This window comes from Salmo salar, chromosome 08, assembly GCF_965601325.2.
Source record: "Salmo salar chromosome 08, fSalSal1, whole genome shotgun sequence".
Taxonomy (NCBI): Eukaryota; Metazoa; Chordata; class Actinopteri; order Salmoniformes; family Salmonidae; genus Salmo; species Salmo salar.
This window is the reverse complement of record NC_138298.1, coordinates 17,612,501-17,633,584: the sequence shown is the minus strand read 5'-3', so window position 1 is coordinate 17,633,584 and position 21,084 is coordinate 17,612,501. Positions and strand designations below refer to the sequence as shown.

General features: G+C 44.4%; 1 protein-coding gene across 2 annotated transcripts in view; it reads left to right on the top strand.

Moving 5' to 3' along the window:
- The first annotated feature begins 662 nt into the window (after positions 1-662).
- The window catches only part of LOC106610066 (protein WWC2), a 45,386-nt gene continuing 24,964 nt past the window's right edge, over positions 663-21,084 (top strand). For both annotated transcript variants that reach the window (XM_014209198.3, XM_014209197.3), the window contains exons 1-2: positions 663-971; positions 10,634-10,743. In XM_014209198.3, coding sequence (XP_014064673.2) covers positions 838-971; positions 10,634-10,743 — 244 coding nt within the window. In that variant the 5' untranslated portion in view covers positions 663-837. The remainder of the gene's footprint in view (positions 972-10,633; positions 10,744-21,084) is intronic.

The following is a 21,084-nucleotide window of genomic DNA, read 5'->3' as shown; positions in this document are numbered from 1 at the left end:
TCAGTTTATGTCATGGAAAGAGCAGGTGTTCATAATGTTTTGTACACCCAGTGTATAGGCCTATAGGCTTATAGGTTGCCCTTTACAAAAAGTTGAGGCACCACACCCTAATGGAGTAATTCCCCCCCCCCCCCCCCCCCCCCCCCTTATTCGTATCACAATGACCTTTTACCAGTTCAATATAGACACCAATAAAAAAAAAAAAATGGAATTACAGCAATCACAGATTGTCCCTTTAAAGTTATGTAGTGTTGTTAAACTTTCTCTATTATTACGCTCAATAATTATTTCGCCATGTTTATGTAGATATTGAATTATCTGGGGACATATCATATTTTATCCCTGTCACTGTCCCATCATCCTATCTGCCTATATTTTGTATTTTGCAATGGTGCATATTTTTCTCCCAGTTCTTGCATAGAGCGACAGCGGCCGATAACAAAACTATTTAACGCGGCGGTGTAAATGTGTCCCGCTTGTCTGGAATGGGGAATGGGACCGTGGGGATGGGACCAAATACTTCGATGGGACCAGTGTAACAAGTTGTCTTGACAACACACATTTTCCACTGGTGATGTCTTGGAAAGGGTTAAGCCGCAGGAATGCAACACTCAGGAATGTGCATGCAAATAGATTTATGCTAATGATATGCTAATGCTCCGTTGGCTGGGAACGGAGTCAAGTCTGTCTGTCCCGGTCTGTCCCGGCCTATGTGTTCAGCTAGGAACCCAAGATGGAGGGCAGGGGAAGGCAAAACATGGATCTTTACTGAGTTTTTGTCGCTTTTTAGTATTCCACTGGAGTTTTTTACCGTACTTATGGCGGAACTTTTAGAAGATGAACATGCCTAGAAAGGGGAATGGCCAGCTGCCGTTACCCGACGGCTGGGAAGAAGCAAGGGACTTTGACGGCAAAGTGTTTTATATCGACCACAACACTAAACAAACAAGTTGGATAGACCCGAGGGACAGGTAAGCAAGAGAGCGGCTGTTTGCGAAATTTGGCGAAGTTGACACGGGCAGCGTTTGTAAACAGTTTATAAACAGTTTATACACACTTTTACGTAACGACACAAAAGGGGTTCGCACAGGCAAATGCCTTGACCAGTAACGTTAACTGTTAACTGTTACAGTAACTAGTTGTATTTTTATAGTGTGAAACTATCAACACGCCTTTGCTAAGTTAGCTAGCATAGCTAATGTAATTGCAAGAACGTGCAGAACGTGTCATTTGAGCATATCTAGCTATTGCAAAAACTGATAACTGATAGCTAGTTGCATAGTTTAGAGAAATTGAATTTTAGCTGGCTATGCCGGATGTAGCTAGCAGCTAGCTATAGATTGCTAACTGGATAGCTAACTTTCTCATGCCTTGGTTTGGAATAAATTCCTTGCGATGCTAACGTTAGCTAGTTTCATCATTTCAATTAGGATTCAACAAGTCATAGCTGGCTAACGTAGCTAGCAACATTATTAGGAGCTAGAAAGCTATCAAACCAACGTGCTCATTTTATGCAACTACAGCAAACTCGTGAGCTCTGTTGTTGCTGAGATTCTAGAACTTCTACTGCGTATGATTCCATTTGATCAGAGAAGCAAATAGGTACAAAATAAAAGCAATACTAAAGTTATTACAGTAAAATAAGCTATAACGTTACACCCATTCTCCCAGAGAAGCAAATATGTACAAAATAAAATAAATACTAAAGTTATTACAGTAAAATAAGCTATTTCATTACAGATGGCTGTACTTACTATCTATGAAAAGGCAATTAAAATGCTAAGCACAAACGCTAGGGAAGAAAGTGGAGTCCCCTGCACTCTCTGAAAGGACCCTGATAAGAATCTATGCCACTTTTTTTTTTCAAGCTCCAGCTTCCCTAAGTTATCGTTTTGGCTTTTGTAAATGTTTGATTAAATTGTCATGAAAAATATGGTAATCTGAGCATCTGAGATCCCCCAAATATATGGGCTCCCGAGTGGCACAGCGGTCTAAGGCACCGTATCTCAGTGCTAGAGGCGTCACTACAGACCCTGGTTAGATTCCATTGTATCACAACCGGCCGTGATTGGGAGTCCCATAGTGCGGCGCACAATTGGCCCAGCGTTGGCCGGGGTAGGCAGTCATTGAAAAATAAGAATTTGTTCTTAACTGACTTGCCCAGTTAAATAAAGGTTAAGTAAAACAAAACATTTCCTCTGGAGAAGTGAAGGCCTCCGGTGCCTCCTATGACCAGGTCTGCTCTAGCTCACTGATATGCTGTGCCTTGGTATTGGAGAAATAAAAAACATTTAACACGCAAAACACAATCATCTTAAACTGTAGCATATTTGATTGGCATATTATTATAGGCTAATTTCATGGGGAGGAAGAAACCTAACAGCCCATTGCTTTCAATAATAGGTTAATTCTGTACATTAGCCGGTATTGACACGCACACTTAATTCAATTGAGGTCTTTCTTACCAGGGTTTTATTACGCTGGGTTCACCACACGACACAAGCCACTTATGACAAACCATTAAGCTCTAATTATGAGGATAATTGGTCAGAAAGTACGGCCGTAATGGAAGGATGATGCCTAGCTGCCCTATGGAAATGTGAGATTCGTTAATGCTATTTTAGTTGTACGTTACAGTGCCGAGTCATGCATAGATAGAACATGGGTCGCTTGATTAAAGTGCTCAATGACTGAACAATTCTAGTCATTAGCCTAAGTTCTATTATTTAATTCAATTTGCTTCATATCAATGGCAACAGTAGTCCTATATTGTTGTCATATTGACGCCTCATCATACGTATGTTAGATGTGTGTTGCTGATTGAAACCTAAAGAGTCTCAAGAGAAGGCCATGTGACACCGTGCTGAAAACGGATGTTCCAGTCTGCGCTCACTCAGACCCCCCTAAGCTAAACGAGCAAGGGTATAATTGAAGCCAAATGCTTCTATAGTGTGTCTTAATGCCTTATACTGTTAGAAACTGCTAGCTTATAATAGGTGGCATTCCAGCCATTCCTATGAGACCACCACCAACACCGCCAGGCATTGTGAATGATATTCATCAAGTTGCTCCCACTTAGAAACCAGTCAAATCATCATGATCCACGGTTCCCTCCCTCCACCTGAACTGCGTCTAGATTGTACACATTCTAGAATGATATGAACCTCCTAGAATGATAGGCTAATACCTCTAATTCTAGAACAGTGTTAATCGGCAAGAATGCTAAGATGACGTCTCAGGGTGAAAGGGAATCATACTCAACCCCTTTTCACAATCTCAATCTTGGCCCAGGCTCAGAAACGGCCCTAAGGACCTTGCCGTGATATGTTGAGGGGAAGAAATCATATATTGTAAAAACAGATTTGACCCATGGGGATATGTAGGTCTACTATTAGGCTACTATTGGTACTGGCCCTGTATTGTCTGTCGATACATTGTTGTGAAGAATATAACGGTTATAAAGATAGCGTGTACTGTGATAAGAGGGTTCGCCTGACTAATATATCCTCTGTGTTACCTGTGGCCGTAGCTTTGGCAGCGTGCCCTGCTCTTTCCACCTCTGCTACACCTCCCCGTTCTGTTCAGGAGAGAAGTTGCCGGTAGGCACAGATCTAGGATCAGCTTGCTCATCCGGCCTGCACTTTGAGATTCTTTACTTTAACGAAAAGCGGTACACAAGTTTAAATAAATTATTATTATTATTATTATTACTCCCTCGTTATTTCAGCCTGATATGCTACAGACCATTTCTTTCTAGGCATTCTGTCTGTCACAAAGCTAGTTCAGGGCCTGTATTCAAAAATCTTCTCAGGGTAGCAGTGATGAACTAGGATCAGTTTAGCCTTTTAGATCATAATCAATAAGATTACATGGACAGAGTGGACCTGTTCCTAGATCAGTAGTCCTACTCTGAGACTATATGAGTATGGGCCCAGGAGAGATTGTGCTGTCTGGCTTGTAGGGCTGGGAATTGCCAGGGATCTCAAGATACGATATTATCAGGATAGTTAGATGTCGATAAGATATGTATTGCGATTCTATATGTACTATGATTCGATTCTGTGATTTAGTTTTGATTTGATGTTTCAAACGTATTGCTCACTGTATGTCTGCTGCAGAGAGACAAGAGAGACCATGAGAAAATGAGTTTTGATAAGTCAGGGAAATAAAAGTGCTGAAAACATGTCGGTTCACTATTTAAAAAGAAGATGGAAAACAAGCTACAGGTACAGACGGCTTGGAGTCAAATAATATAATATCATCCAAAAAGAATATTGTGATGTGTAGCTGTATCAACCCTCCACACCACTACTGGCTGGTGGTAATCCAATGCTGCTGTAGGCCTATGCACTTAATGGTGTTAATTGCGGCCGCTTGTTGACAGCTTGGAAACGCAAGGAAGGCGACTTGATGCATTTTTCTGAAATGTTCTATGATTTGGTGAATGTTGCCATCATATTGTTTTGTTTGGTTGCGAGGTACAGGTTCAGTGCATCATAATAACCATGAAGTGATGGATTGATGGAACAGAAACATGCATAGGGTGCCACAAAGAATAACTCACTTCATCCGTATAATTTGTCCATAAATGATTCTCCATTGACATGGGATGGAACTTTTCATCATAAGACGGAGTCATGTATGGGAATTAGGAAAAGTCCCATTGCCAGATAGCAACAGGTGTTTCATATTTACAAATGATCCGCCCCTGTACTCTGGTATTATGAAGTAAAGTTGGAGAGCACGGACCCTGTCAACGCAATATCCCCCGATTCATCCCAAAAGGATGCGTTTTGAAAAGATTTTGGTGTGTGTGTTGTACTTGGAATCCAAGTGGACCCTCCCACGTTTAGCATAGCACTCCGCCAAGCCGCGCCAAGACTGTCTCATGCTTCACCTGCACGTCATCCCCTCTCATCCCCATGGTTACAGTCAGGCCAGGGACTAGACCTGTTATGTTCAGTCAAGCAGAGGGGACCCTGGCTGGCCAGTGGAGGAATACACATTTTTGGCAGGAAAAAGGAATCCCTCTCTTTTTTCCACCTTTCTCCCTTGCTTTCCCTCGCCTCTCAAATTCACATTTAAACGAGCTTCATTGGCCGAGGCCTAACTGACAGGAGTGATTTAACGTTGTGCAAACAATGTAAGTTCTACAATATGGTTGACAAATAATTTCAATCTCTCTCGCTGTCCATCCTTCTCTTCTTTCTCACTCCCCCTCTCACTCTTCCCCCTCTGCCTCCCCCCTTTTCTATTTCACTTTCAACTCTCCCTCAGACATCCTCCTTCCTCTATCTTTTTCCCTCATTCTTTCTCTCTCCTCCCCCCTGACGTCTGAAAGGCCCAGCCATCCAGATCTCGGATTTATGAGAGAGTGGCTGAGAAAAAGAGGCCGTGTCAGAGTGCTGCACCACATTCCTGAGCCCTCCCTCTCTCCCTGTCTAAATCCCCCAGAAAAGAGAGGAACGTAAATGCCTCCCTCCTCACTGCTCCAGCCCCAAAAATGTTTATTTCCAGAAGAGGAGGCATAGATAAGACTCCAGCCCAAGTTTCTCCCCTCCCATTGCACACACAGGCGCGCGTACACACGCAGACACACACGCTCAAATTCTCTTGGCCCTCTCTGTTTGGAGCTTGACCCGTTTAATTGGGGCGAATTTGTACAAGCACGGCCTCTGCCACAAAAGTCTTCCCTCTCTCTCCTTTTTCTTCTTCATTTTTTTGGCGCTCTGTATGACTTTGTTGGCACGGTGGGGAGGGGGAGAACGATAATAAAGGAAGTGATGTAAATCGTGGCTTTTCACAGCTGCTGGCGTCTGTGCTTGAGTCTGAACGAGAGGGAGAAGAGAGAGCAAGGGGGGAATAGAGGGTAGAGAGACAAAAACAAGAGTGTGTGGTAGCCTTGGAGACCAGAAAACATGGCCGCGTCCTGTAATGTGCGACACACATGGCCGTCCACAGGCCACGGTTTCCTGCTCCTCCACTGGCCGGCCAACATATTCCTAGGGGCTAGGCTGAATGCTTTCAATGTGTCTCTATCTAGTAGCCTGCCTCTGTATGTTTTCACTTGTATTCAGCTAACCACGGTTGTAACGTTCAGTTGAATTAGGTGTTAGTGCTGGGCTGGAACAAAAGCCTGCACGCCTGTTACAGACCTCTTCCGTAGAGCATCTCTTGACACAGGGGTCAACATTCTAGTGTGAAAGTGAATTTCACTCCTGTCTGGAGACGTAGCAGCTAGTTTATTTTGTTGTGGTCTGATAGGCTAATTGCTTAGGTGCAAAATTAGCTTTGGCCAGAAACGAAGCACTAACTCACATTTGGGGTTTCCATTGTCAGGATGGTTACAGGTTGTTTCTCACATCCATTCAACAATCAGCCTGTTCTGTTCTGGAGATACTGTCAGAGACAGTGACTAATGGAAGTCTATTTAAGTCTCTTTATGTCCCCTCAGCCGACCATTGCGGTGAGAAATAGGCCTAGGCCTAGAGACCTTGGATCATTATTACCATGACGACAGTGTACAATCCAATCATCCCACCCCACCTTTCCAGTTGTCTTCCTCTTATCTCTCCCTCACATACCTCCTCTTCACACACTCGCACACCCACTCCTCTCTGTAGTGGTGATGTTTAGCTCCTCTTCTGTTGGTCGGGACGCATCAAAAGGTGCTAGTCAGTCAGACATCTTATCTCAGCCACAGCAACAAGCTCCAGTCCAGGTCTTTGTGTCCCACTGCTGACTGTGTGGCTGGCAACCTCAGTGGTTTGTCCTTTGATGTGTGAAGGGCCAGATGAACACTTTTCTTTATTTTGGACATGATGTCATTTGTAGCAGTCTTGGTTATTGTGCAGGGGAAGGAGGTGCCCAGAGGTGATGTATGGGGCTGATGGACGTGTTGGGCTAGCCATTGTGTGTGTGCGTGCGTGTATGCGTGTGTATGCGGGTTCAGAGCACAACGATGTGTGTATGGTGATACAGAATGTGTAACATGGCAGTTGGGTGAGGTGAGGATATCTCATTGTGGGGTGGATAGCCAAGGTGTGAGTGAGTTATCCATTTCTGGAATGTGGTACACACACACACACACACACACACTGAGGGGCAGACTACCTGTCAGAAGATGTCTCAATAGTCACGCCATAGTGTGACTGAGGCGGCAGGTACAGTTGAAGTCGGAAGTTTACATACATCTTAGCCAAATACATTTAAACTCAGTTTTTCACAATTCCTGACATTTAATACGAGTAAAAATTCCCTGTCTTAGGTCAGTTAGGATCACCACTTTATTTTAAGAATGTGAAATGTCAGAATAATAGTAGAGCATTATTTATTTCAGCTTTTATTTCTCTCATCACATTCCCAGTGGGTCAGAAGTTTACATACACTCAATTAGTATTTGGTAGCATTGCCTTTAAATTGTTTAACTTGGGTCAAACGTTTTGGGTAGCCTTCCACAAGCTTCCCACAATAGGTTGGGTGAATTCTGGCCCAGAGCTGGTGTAACTGAGTCAGGTTTGTAGGCCTCCTTGCTCGCACACGCTTTTTCAGTTCTGCCCACAAGTTTTCTATAGGATTGAGGTCAGGGCTTCGTGATGGCCACTCCAATGCCTTGACTTTGTTGTCCTTAAGCCATTTTGCCACAACTTTGGAAGTATGCTTGGGGTCATTGTCCATTTGGAAGACCCATTTGCGACTAAGCTTTAACTTCCTGACCGATGTCTTGAGATGTTGCTTCAATATATCCACATAATTTTCCATCCTCATGATGCCATCTATTTTGTGAAGTGCACCAGTCCCTCCTGCAGCAAAGCACACCCACAACATGAGGCTGCCACCCCCGTGCTTCACGGTTGGGATGGTGTTCTTCGGCTTGCAAGCTTCCCCCTTTTTCTTCCAAACATAATGATGGTCATTATGGCCAAACAGTTCTATTTTTGTCTCATCAGACCAGAGGACATTTCTCCAAAAAGTACAATCTTTGTCCCCATGTGCAGTTGCAAACCATAATCTGGCTTTTTTTATGTCGGTTTTGGAGCAGTGGCTTCTTCCTTGGTGAGCGGCCTTTCAGGTTATGTCGATATAGGACTCGTTGTTACTGTGGATATAGATACTTTGCACCTGTTTCCTCCAGCATCTTCACAAGGTCCTTTGCTGTTGTTCTGGGATTGATTTTCACTTTTCACATCAAAGTACGTTCATCTCTAGGAGACAGAACGCATCTCCTTCCTGAGCGGTATGACGGCTGCGTGGTCTTATGGTGTTTATACTTGCATACTATTGTTTGTACAGATGAACGTGGTACCTTCAGGCGTTTGGAAATTGCTCCCAAGGATGAGCCAGACTCAGGTCTTGGCTGATTTCTTTTGATTTTCCCATGATGTCAAGCAAAGAGGTTTGAAGGTAGGCCTTGAAATACATCCACAGGTGCACCTCCAATTGACTCAAATGATGTCAATTAGCCTTTCAGAAGCTTCTAAAGCCATGACATAATTTTCTGGAATTTTCAAAGTTGTTTAAAGGCACAGTCAACTTAGTGTATGTAAACTTCTGACCCATTGAACTTGTGATACAGTGAATTATAAGTGAAATAATCTGTCTGTAAACAATTGTTTGAAAAAATACATGTCATGCACAAAGTAGATGTCCTAACCGACTTGCCAAAACTATAGTTCGTTAACAAGAAATTTGTGGAGTGGTTGAAAAACCTAAGTGTATGTAAACTTCTGACTTCAACTGTAGCCTAGTGGTTAGAGCGTTGGGCCAGTAACAAAGGTTGCTAGATCGAATCCCCGAGCTGACAAGGTAAAAATCTGTCGTTCTGCCCCTGAACAAGGCAGTTTACCCACTGTTCCTAGGCTGTCATTGTAAATAAGAATTTGTTCATAACTGACTTGCCTAGTTAAAAAAAGGTTAAATAAAATAAATTAAATAGTGGAGAGGGAGGAGGGCGGTGCCTATCCTGTCACTTCAGTACGGCCTCTATTTTGACATTGCTTAGTGTCGCGGCTGACCTCACTGAGATTAGTATGAGGACATTTCTCGGTGATGGGCCTGTGTCCAAACAGTAAAGTGTTGGTTTGATCAGTGTGATGTTAGTGATTGGTCTGCTGATAATGTGGAGGTTTTTAGCTTTTCAAACAGCCACTCTGGTGCTAAACTTGTAGCATAGTAATAACTGTAGATAATAGTCATAGTAGGCCAATACCTATAGTAGAACAGTGCGAGGACCGCAGACCAGTCCAGAGACTGGCTTCTTGAGTTCAAAGGTCGTCGGTGGTGTACGGAGTGCGATAGTCGGCCGACCCAGCCGAGGGGACATACCAGGAATACCGCCTGTCTAATTTTTTACGTTTTCAGCCGAGAGGGAGCGTGCATACCAGACTGACAGCCGCCCAGGCCTGGAGAGATGGCCTGTGTGTGTGCACCTGTTTGTTAGCATTAGCGTTTGTGTGTCTTAGAGTGAGAGTGCACTGAATAAACACAGTGAAGTACGCCGGGCGGCATGCTGGCTTGGCTTAAACTGCAAGTTAATACCCATTGCCCACATTCTTAGACTTATCCAATATAGACTCTGTCCCAGTTTCTCAAACAGATTTTGGAGTTTCAAAGATACAACACATTCTTCCAAAACCGCTCTCTCCCTCTCACTCCTACACCCGTTCTCCACCCCCATCTTGTCATGACCCTACCAGTGAACTTGGCTGTCTCTCGTCTACTGTCTACATGGGCCAAGTCATCCAAACTGTAACGCTCGTCGTTGAAGGGGGAACAAAACCCAGCGGGTAAAGTGCTCATCCTCTTATTTATTAAAGAAAACACTTAATCAATACAAAACAAACAACGAAAACAGTCCAGTAAGGTGCATAGACTATACTAGAAACAACCACCCACAAAACCCAGTGAAAACAAACACAACTAAATATGGCCTCCAATTAGAGACAACAACCAGCTTCCTCCAATTGGAGGTCATTGACAAAACTCACATAGAACTAGAAAAGCTAGAAAAACATAGAAATAAGAAAACTAGGACCTAAACCCACAATACCCAACCACACAAAACAAACCCCCCCTGCCACGCCCTGACCAACTACAATGACAAATAACCCCTTTTACTGGCCAGGACGTGACACAAACTACCAGTGGAAAGGAGAGCGGGAACAATGTACAGGCAGCCACCCAGCCAGTCCTTGGGCAACGCATCCCAAATAGAAGGCACAGTGGTTTAGTGTCCCTTCTCTCTCCCTGTCTAGCCAGACTTCCCCCAGCCCACAGCCAGCCACACAGTAACAGAAGGGACCTTGGCTGAGTGAGTGGTACCACGACCCCAGTTTTAGACTTTGGTCCCTCAGGAATGTGTTACTGTTACTGCTGGATGCTCCAGTGTTGTTGTTGTTGTTGTTGTTGTTTAGTGGCTTGTCTTTCTGAACTCTAGTTTCTAAGGTCACTATGACAAGTTATAAACAGTCTAACCAGCCTTGTAGTAATGGATGATTCCTTCATGGCTTTTCTTTTTACTCGTCTTTTTATATGAATGAACGACCTTATGTAGTTTATATATTGGTTACGATATGCACTAGCTTTATGTTTCATGTGTTTCTGTGTACAGATACTGTATGTTTCTCTCTCTCAGGTTGACGAAGCCCCTGTCGTTTGCGGACTGTGTGGGAGACGAGTTACCGTGGGGATGGGAGGCCTCATACGACCCTCAGATTGGCATCTACTACATCGACCACATCAACAGTAAGTTGACAGGTTTACCTCAGTGTTACCCCACTCAATAACATTATGTCTATGCCCAAACCATCTGGGCGATCCACCCGGGCAATCATTGATCTGTCCATTCTAAACAAAGGACCTCAGGCTATTTCATCCAAGATTCCGCCTCAGATGTTTTGGCAGGGGTATTCCGACACTGTATTTCAAATTTCTCAAACACAACACAGAGAAATTCGTAGAATGGCAGAAACTGTAATGATGTAGATTTTTTGGGTTTTCTTTCTCTGAATTATGTGTCTGTAACGTCTGCTTCCAACTCACACTCTCATACACGTAGATCGCCTGAACGCAGCTCACTCTTCAGATCCCAATCACTTGAATTCTGATCACCTGTTCACACACCTGTATGTCATTATCACACACTATTTAGTTTGATTCTTTGCACCCCATCTCTGTGAGGTATTGTTTGTTTTTGACACACTTCTGTTCAGAGTTATGTTTTTCCTGTGATTTACTCCTCCCGTGCAGGATAGTTTTTGCCTGCCTCACTAACGACGCCTTTTGCCTATTCCCTGCCTGTACCTTAGCCTATCGGATTTCCTGTTATCAACCTATTGCCTGATCTCCCGGACGACGTTACTTGCCTTTTCCCTGCCTGTACTGTTGCCTTTTTAGACCCCCTGTGTATGACCTTCTGCCTGCCCCTGGACCCAGCTACCTGCCTCCTCCTGTGGTCCTTTACAATAAACACCTGCTGCGTCCTGTGCTTGAAACCAGCTCTCTGTCTCCCATCGTGTTCATTACAGTATCGTTATTTAGAAACTGAAAACCACTGGAACTTATTTTATTATTTATAGTCAGAGCGCCATGTTGTTTGATATTGATGAGATATTGATGAGTCGTATGATCATTCGCCAAGTGTCTCCATCAAATGATGAATGTATTATTTGTATTGACTGAACTTTGACAAATGATCGAGTGAAAGTCGAGTCAAAATCCTTACTGTGGCCAAAATCTTTACTTTGGCCTTTCTTTGCTCGCTGGTCTTTATCTGAGTTTTATGCTTTTCATTTGTCAAGAGTTTTCAGTTTTGAAAACCTGTTTTCAACTGATATGGGCTAAATAACCCTAATCTGATGATATCCAGAGATAGTATGAGTGTGGTGGCAAGGATGTTGACTGCCAGCAGTCTTATCAGTGACATTAAGTAAGCTAAACATTTTGCAAACTCACAGATGTCATTCTTGGACAAGTGTCAGGCCAAGACAACAAGCTATGTTCAAATTGTCAATATTGTCAGCAGATTGATCTTGATATTAATATTGTCAAGGAATTTTTCAATTGAATTGTACATACTGATATGGTATTCCCTCACCTTTTCAAGTTATTATGCCACATCATTTACAGGAATCAGAATAGGCAAATTGAAGAAAAACGGAATACGGAGAGAGAGAGAGAGAGAGAAAAGGTTTCAAGCTCATCTCCACTAAACGAAATACGTTTATGATTAGTCACGTTCATTTCTAAATGAGCAGATTCAATTCCACACGGACCGCCTGTCTTCTGCTCATCCCTTAGGAAAACACTCACATTACCTGTGGTTAAATAAAAATACTTATATTAACTCCATTCAATTAAATCAGACATTTGTTTTCTCCCAATGCAGATTAAATCCATTTCCCAAATGTTTTTCGTTGTGCTGCCTGGCTGTAGCCCGCGGGGTTGAGATGTGAGCTAGCTGCTGCTGCTGCTGCGTGGGCCAGAGATTCTATTTATCTGTTGCACTCACAACACATTTCTACTGCGATTGTTTGTTGGTTTAGTCTAACACCGGTGGGTAAACAAACGCAGTCAGCTGTCAATCAGGAGTGGATGATTGTGTGGAGACTCGAGGCTTAGCTTCAGTGTGTTAAGGCTGGCCCTCCTGTGGGAAGTTGGATACGGTGTATTGCTGCACTTCTGAGCTATAGTTTGAATTTGAGTTTGGCTTGTTGCATTGTATTTTTTTTCTATTTGGTCTGGTTGGTTTCACATTGGCGAATGTCAAACGAACTAAAATGCCCAAACAAAACCACAAATCATTTGTTTATTGGAGATAAATGCGTATGTTAAGTCCATCTATGATTATGAAGAAGCATAACCTGTGTGTCCCAAACTTCATTTTACTTTCGCTTTGGTCTTCCAACAACATGCAGGAGGAAACAGCTCAGTATCCCCTCTAACCGCGAGGTGAATAGGCTATATTCAGTAGCCTATTAATGTTGTCACGATATTACAATTTGGGCTTCGATTCCAGGTTAAGTATCACGATTCTCGATACCATCACAATACCCAATACCAAAACGATACCACTGCAAAAAAAGAAGGCATATGAACCTGAGCCACAGAATGGCACTTGATCCAGACAGATGAACACAGCTACTGCTCTGTTTAATCGTTGGGCATCCTTTGAGTTCAATATCATTACATTTGCCATTTTTCAGAGACAGCCGTGCATGCATTAACGAATCAATCAATGTGACTTTGTTTTTACAATCTAACTACATAGCAACATAATGGTAATTCTTTATTTGAATGGTACATCTCTATTGATAAACTGGGTAAATCGAGATGTAGCCTAGGCCTATTGAAATGAATGCAAATAATCAGTAGGAGTGTGTGCATGCATTGAGTTATTGAGCTCGTTTCGGCTGATTTCATGGGAATACAGATGAACAGAACAATCTGTTTCCCATCCATTTTTATTTTATTGTACTGATAAACAACACTCGCATAGGAGTAGCTTATTTGCTAAAAGTGTGCACTGTCTCTTGAACCAGTAATGAAGTCATTCACGAGGCTAGAAGGGGGCAGCCCGGAGTTAGTTCACTGAGGAAGTAGATCATCTTTGGGTTGAGACGTGAGAGAGAGACCAATTAAGTGAATGAATAAAGTTTTGGTGGCAATCATCGTTAAAATCTTCATATTTTGCGCTATGGTTTGCATATTAAAACAAACAAAGCTGTAAGCTAGAAAGAAAAGTTAGCCTACAAAGCTGGAAGCTACTGGTGTCGTCATGCATTGTTCTAGCCTGTATGGACATTGTTTTGCGAACAGTAATGAACAGTTTCAACATTTCTACATGCCGTGTCGCATTATTCAAGTGTGTTCACTTCTGTGCAGCATGAGTGGGGAGCTAACATGATGCAGCCCAGACGCTGAGAGCAGGCTAAGTGGAGCACACACAGTACTTTCGCGCTGTAAGGGGGACATTGGCTGTGCTGACAGAGTTGATCCGGGAGACACATTTGACAGCAGTGCCGAAAGCTTTTTAAAAATCTAGTACTGAACCGTTTTTCATGTTCTAGTATAGAAAAAGCACCGAACTAAGGAGGCAAATGCACCAGAGCTGGAAAAACCTCTCCAAACCAATTTGGTGTGAAAGCCTCCTTATGGAAGTGATACACTTTCCTTTCTCAGCAAACACCCCAATGACCGTTTGTCAATGCATATTTCATGTCTAGCTCAAGGCCATCATACTCTCTTCAGACTTAACCTCCCTTCACCTGTCTAGGCTGTATCCCAGATACCTGTGAGGTGAGTGGAGAATGTGGACTGATTGATAAGGGCCCAGAGTCTATCCTCGGCAGGTCAGGTGGTCTGGAAAACAAAAACTCCTGGCCCTAGTTAGGGCAAGACAGGGCAGGGGTGGCTGGGGGGTTAGTCTGGGTGGGTACCTACTTCTCCCTGCCCTGTCTGTACCCTGTCTGTCCCATCCTAGCTTTTCCCTCCCTGCCCAGGCTGTCCCCCGCCCGACAGGCCTCACTTCCTTATTATGTAAACCCTGCTGCTGCCCTGTGGCCTCCCTGCATTGTTGGAGTGGAGGGAGGGACGGGACGGGGGTTGATAAGGGTCTGTTATGTGTGGTGATTTGCCTCCTCTTATGTGGCGTAGATGGGCCCAGAGAAGAAGGGTTGCCTAACCTAGTGGGAACTTCCCCTGACTTCACATACCCACTCAGGGAGTTGCTTTGGGTTCCCCTGTCTTAGTGGAGGTCCTGTTGAAGTTTTGGGTTTATTATACATAGAGGTAGACAGACACATGCTCTCCCTCACACTCTTATAAGCTCTCATAAAATGACATTGTAGGCTATAGGTGGACACAAGCGTGTGTGTCCTGTATATCAGGTGTGTGTGGGTGGGTGGGTCGGTCGGTCATTTGGTCGGTCATTCGGTCACGTCCTGAGAGTTGAGGTGGGTGTGTTCTGCCCGTGAAGGCAGGAGTGTGCTGTCAGATACCAATGACGAAACAACAGACCTACTGTGTCAACACTGTCTATTGTGCTCTAGTCACTACCTCATACCTTTTAGGGTTGCTCATCAGCATGTGGCTTTGTGTTCACAAGTGTGTGTGTGTGTGAGGCTCAAATCATTTATCATATCATACAACGACTTCAGTAGGACATCACATTGATTCACAAGCTAATCGTTCGATTTTGTAGGGAACCGTTACCAACCTCAGAGCGCAAGAGCAACTCCCAACATTGACCACAAGTTATATAGCAGATCAGAAACAAAACATTACTTAGGGCCTAGCCGAGGATTATCCTACCCAGCAAACCTGGGAACATTCCCAGAACATTAGTAAAGATTACCATTAAGTTCTAGTTAAGGTTTTATATAACATTAGGATGATAGCAAATTATTGTCATATTTTCTTATGTTTTAAATTAAATATATCTTTGGTATGTTCTCCTAACCTTTACTAAAATGTTGTGCACAACATCTGTAACAACCACATTCCCCAAATGTTCTCATTAGGTTTACAGGTAATGTAATAACACAATGTACTAGTGATGTTTTTCCAGCAAACCGAAATTGGGTCTGTGGAAGTTCCCTTAACATTCGCTAGGTTGCGTCAAACGTTTTCATAACACAGATACTATCCAGTCGTGCTGATGGTTATACAATGTTTGTATAACATATTTGTTTTTGTGTTATTAGAACATATGCTGCGAGCTAACAAATGTTCTGGGAACTTTCACATAACCAATTTTGGTTTGCTGGGTAGCCTACACCCTCAGCAGAAGAATACACAGGGCTGAGAGTTCCATAGAGAGAGAGAGACAGAGAGAGCGGGAGAGTGGAGGCACAGACACAGTCACAAGCACGTACACGCACACACACACACACAGTACACACACACACAAATCCTGCTGGAGTGAAATCCGGTTATTCCTCATAGCAGTCAGTCTCTGCATTGCTGACATACTTAGTGTGGCACGGAGGGGGCCGTGCTCTCAGTGTAGAGACTTGTTGTTTTCCACACAAAGGCTGTGTGTCTCCCAAATGGCATGTTATGCCCTATATAGTGCACTACTTTTGACCAAAGACCTATGGGCCCTAAACTACATAGGGAATTGGGTGGCATTTGGGGCACAGCCAAAGTACAGTAAGGAATGAACGATTTAACCCTTTCCTTCCCTGCCACTGGACAGAGTTCTGGGCTACCCCAGAAGAAGAGGGTAAGAGGCAAACAAAAAAGAGTGCAGAGAGAGAGAAAAGGAGTGAAAGGGAGTGGGAGTGAGAGAGAGTGGGAGAAAGAGTGAGAGAGGAAGAGGGTAGTGTTGTGATTGATTCAGATGGATGGCTTCCTCTGCTCTCCCACTGTGCCTTTCTCTTTCCTCAAAACAACTGACTGTTAGATGTGCGTGTAGGCCTGCTTCGTTTGCAATATACAGTGACTTTAGAAAGTATTCACACCCCTTGACCTTTTTAACGTTTTGTTGCGTTAACAGCCTGAATTTAAAATGGATTAAATTGAAATGTGTCACTGGCCGACACACAATACCACATAATGTCAAAGTGGAATTATTATTATTTTTTTTTTTTACAAATTAATTAAGAATGAGAAGCTGAAATGACTTAAGTCAATAAGTATTCGACCCCTTTGTTATGGAAGCCTAAATACGTTCAGGAGTAATTTTTTAATGACTACCCCATCTCCAATTATATGTAAGGTCCCTCAGTCGAGCAGTGAATTTCAAAGACAGATTCAACCACTAAGACCAGGGTGGTTTTCCAATGCCTTGTAAAGATGGGCACCTATTGGTAGATGGGTAAAAAAATAAGAAAGCAGACATTGAATATCCCTTTGAGCATGGTGAAGTTATTAACTACACTTTGGATGGTGTATCAATACACCCAGTCACTACAAAGATACAGGCGTCCTTCCTAACTCAGTTGCTGGAGAGGAAGGAAACCGCTCAGGGATGAGGTCAATAATGACTTTAAAACAGTTACAGAGTTTAATGGATGTGATAGGAGAAAACTGAGGATGGATCAACAACATTGTAGTTACTCCACAATACTAACCTAAATGACAGAGTGAAAAGAAAGAAGCCTCTACAGAAGAAAAAATATTCCAAAACATGAATCCTGTTCGCAACAAAGCACTAAAGTAAAATGGCAACAAAAAAAATGTGCCAAAGATATTAACCTTATACAGAACGTTATGTTTCGGACAACTCCAACACATCACTGAGTACCACTCTTCATAATTTCAAGCATGGTGGTGGCTGCATCATGTTATGGGTATGCTTGCCATCGGCAAGGATTAGGGAGTTTTTTAGGATAAAAATAAATAGAATAGAGCTAAGCACAGGCAAAATCTTAGAGGAAAACCTGGTTCAGTGTGCTTTCCAACAGACACTGGGAGACAAATTCACCTTTCAGCAATAACCTAAAACACAGGGTTGCTTACCAAGATGACATTGAATGTTCCTGAGTGGCCTAGTTACAGTTTTGACAAATCGTCTTGAAAATATATGTCAAGACTTGAAATGGCAATGAACCAACATGACAGAGCTTGAAGAATTTTTCGAATAATATTGTACAATCCAGTTGTTCAAAGCTCTTAGAGACGTACCCAGAAAGACTCACAGCTGTAATCGCTGCCAAAGGTGATTCTAACATGTATTGATTCAGCGGTGTGAATACATATGTAAATGTGATATTTCTGTATTTCATTCTCAAAAAATGTTGCAAAAATTTGTAGAAACATGTTTTCACTTAGTTTCTGAAGGCACTATGTTCGATGTTTTTATCAAAATGGGAGACAAATTGAGTGTGTTGTATTTTAGAGAGTCTGACCGGTGTCTGATGTGCTTAGAAGAAGATTAAAGGAATAGAAACATTGTGTAAAACACACAGTAAAATGCCAATGTTGTTAGTGTTTTCTTTGGATAGGATTGATCTGACGAAAACGTCAACCAAGAGAAAATGTTCACATAACTGCCAAAATAAAGGAACACCAAAATTAAGTGTCTTAATAGGACGTTGGGCCACAACGGGCCGCCAGAACAGCTTTAATGAGCCTTGGCTTAGATTCTACAAGTGTCTGGAACTCTATTAGAGGGATGCGACACCATTCTTCCATGAGAAATTCCATCATTTGTGTAACACTTTGGGCTTCGTGGGTGTGGAGTCAGGCACAGGAAGCAGGAACATTTTTGGTACAATATGTAATTTAATAAGTACTGAAAACCGAGGAAATGAATATCCCAGGATGGCCCGAGGAAGGTAGCGTATGAGCCCATCGAATCAATCGATCACGAACACCAAGCGGAACGTATTTACGACCGGTAGGACAATTTGAAGGCGCAGGCTCCATTTGCAACGCCCGCTTAATGTCCGCGTCCACCTCCCATACTACTGGTGCTACCAGCTTAGAGGCTGGAAGGATGGGAGTAGGATCGATGGGCCTATCCTCAGTGTCATAGAGGTGGGACAGCGCGTCAGCCTTAGTGTTCATAGAGCCTGGTCTATATGACATCCTGAACTGAAATCGGGTGAAAAACTTGGCCCACCTTGCCTGACGTGGATTCTGTCTCCGGGCTGCCCGGATATACTCCAGGTTCCGGTGGTCAGTCCAGATGAGAAAAGGGTGTCTAGCCCCCTCAAGCCAATGTCTCCACACAGTCAGAGCCTTAACCACAGCTAACAATTCACGGTCCCCCACATCATAGTTACGCTCTGCCGGACTGAGCTTCTTAGAAAAGAAAGCGCAGGGGCGGAGTTTCAGTGGCGCACTCGAGCGCTGTGATAGAACGGCACCCACCCCAGCCTCAGATGCGTCCACTTCCACTATGAACGGCAAAGAGGGGTCCGGGTGCGCCAACACGGGCGCATCAGTGAACAGCGCCTTCAACTGGTCGAAGGCTCTGTCCGCTTCAGCCGACCACCGCAAACGCACCGGTCCCCCCTTCAAAAGTGAGGTAACGGGAGCCGCAACTTGGCCAAAACACCGGATAAACCTCCGGTAGTAATTGGCAAAACCCAAAAACCGCTGCACCTCCTTCACCGTGGTGGGAGTCGGCCAATTACGCACGGCATTAACACGATCACACTCCATCACCATCCCTGAGGTGGAAATGCGATAACCCAGGAAGGAAACGGCTTTTTTGAAGAACTCACATTTCTCAGCCTTGACGTATAGATCATGCTTCAGCAGTCTACCAAGCACTTTGCGCACTAGAGACACATGCTCGGCGCGTGTGGAGGAGTAAATAAGGATATCATTGATATACACAATCACTCCCTGCCTGTGCAGGTCCCTAAAAATCTCATCCACAAAAGACTGAAAGACGGCTGGAGCATTCTTCAACCCATACGGTATGACGAGGTACTCATAGTGGCCCGATGTGGTACTAAATGCGGTTTTCCACTCGTCTCCCTTCCGAATACGCACCAGATTATAAGCGCTCCTGAGATCCAGTTTCGTGAAAAAACGTGCTCCGTTAAATGATTCCACTGCGGTAGCAATGAGAGGTAGCGGGTAACTGAACCCCACTGTGATAGAATTGAGACCTCTATAATCAATGCACGGATGCAAACCTCGAGGAGACAGGTGAAATGGAGGGCTGAATGTACCCTTGCCCCAGAGCTTCCGTGACATATGTCTCCATAGCCAACATCTCCTCCTGGGACAATGGGTACACATGACTCTTAGGAAGCGCAGCGTTATCCTGGAGGTCTATCGCACAATCCCCCGGTCGATGAGGTGGTAATTTAGTCGCCTTCTTTTTACAGAAGGCGAGAGCCAAATCGGCATACTCAGGGGGAATGTGCACAGTGGAAACCTGGTCTGAACTCTCCACCGACGTGGCACCGATGGAAACATCTAGACATCTACCTGAACACTCCTCTGACCATCCCTGGAGAATCCCCTATTTCCACAAAATCTTAGGATTGTGACTAGCTAACCAGGGCACCCCCAGCACCACTGGAAACGCAGGTGAGTCGATAATAAAGAAACTAATTCGTTCCTTATGATTCCCCTGCGTTATCATGTCCAGTGGCACCGTGGTCTCCCTGATCAGCCCTGACCCTAATGGTCGGCTATCTAAGGAGTGCACGGGGAAAGGGGAATCTAACGGTACCAGCGGAATTCCCAACTTAAGGGCTAGTCCGCTATCCATAAAGTTCCCAGCTGCGCCTGAATCGACTAGCGCCTTATGCTGGGAAACAAATGTAAACAAACACGTGACCAACAGAGGATTCTGGGTGAGTGTGGTGCTGACTCACCTGGGATGAACGAGGAGTGTTCTGCCTGCCCTCTCGACTCCCAGAGGGACCACCCCAGCACTGGTCGGCCGTGTGTCCTCGTCGACCACAATTGGTGCAGGAGGGGCGCCCTCCTCTGGTTCCCCTTGACGCAGTTCCCCCGAGCTCCATAGGAATGGGTGCAGGCAGGCTAAGAGCTGGAACTGACAGGACCCTCTCTGAACGTCCGCGGGCAGCCAGCAGATTGTCCAGTCGTATAGACATGTCGATCAGTTCATCTAGGGAGAGTGTAGTGTCCCGACACGCTAGCTCCCTGCGGACGTCCTCCCTGAGGCTATACCGGTAGTGATCTATTAGGGCCCTGTCGTTCCACCCAGCTCCAGCCCCCAAAGTCCGGAATTCTAGGGCAAAATCTTGCGCGCTCCTCATCTCCTGCCTAAGGTGAAACAGACGTTCACCCGCCGCTCTTCCTTTCGGGGGATGATCGAAGACGGCCCTGAAACGGCGGGTGAACTCAGGGTAGTTTCGTGCGGAATCGGGTCCATTCCACACAGCGTTGGCCCACTCCAATGCTCGGCCCGTCAAGCAGGAGATGAGGAGGCTCACGCTCTCCTCCCCCGAGGGAGTCGGCCTCACGGTCGCCAGGTATAATTCAAGTTGTAATAGGAATCCCTGGCACCTTGCCGCTGCTCCATCATACTCCCTCGGAGGCGTAAGACGTAGTGCCCCAGATCCAGACGGGGAAGGGAGTGGCGGAGGTGAGCTCGTCGGGTGAACCGGAGGTGAAGGGAGGAGACCACTCCTCTCCCATCGATCCATTCTC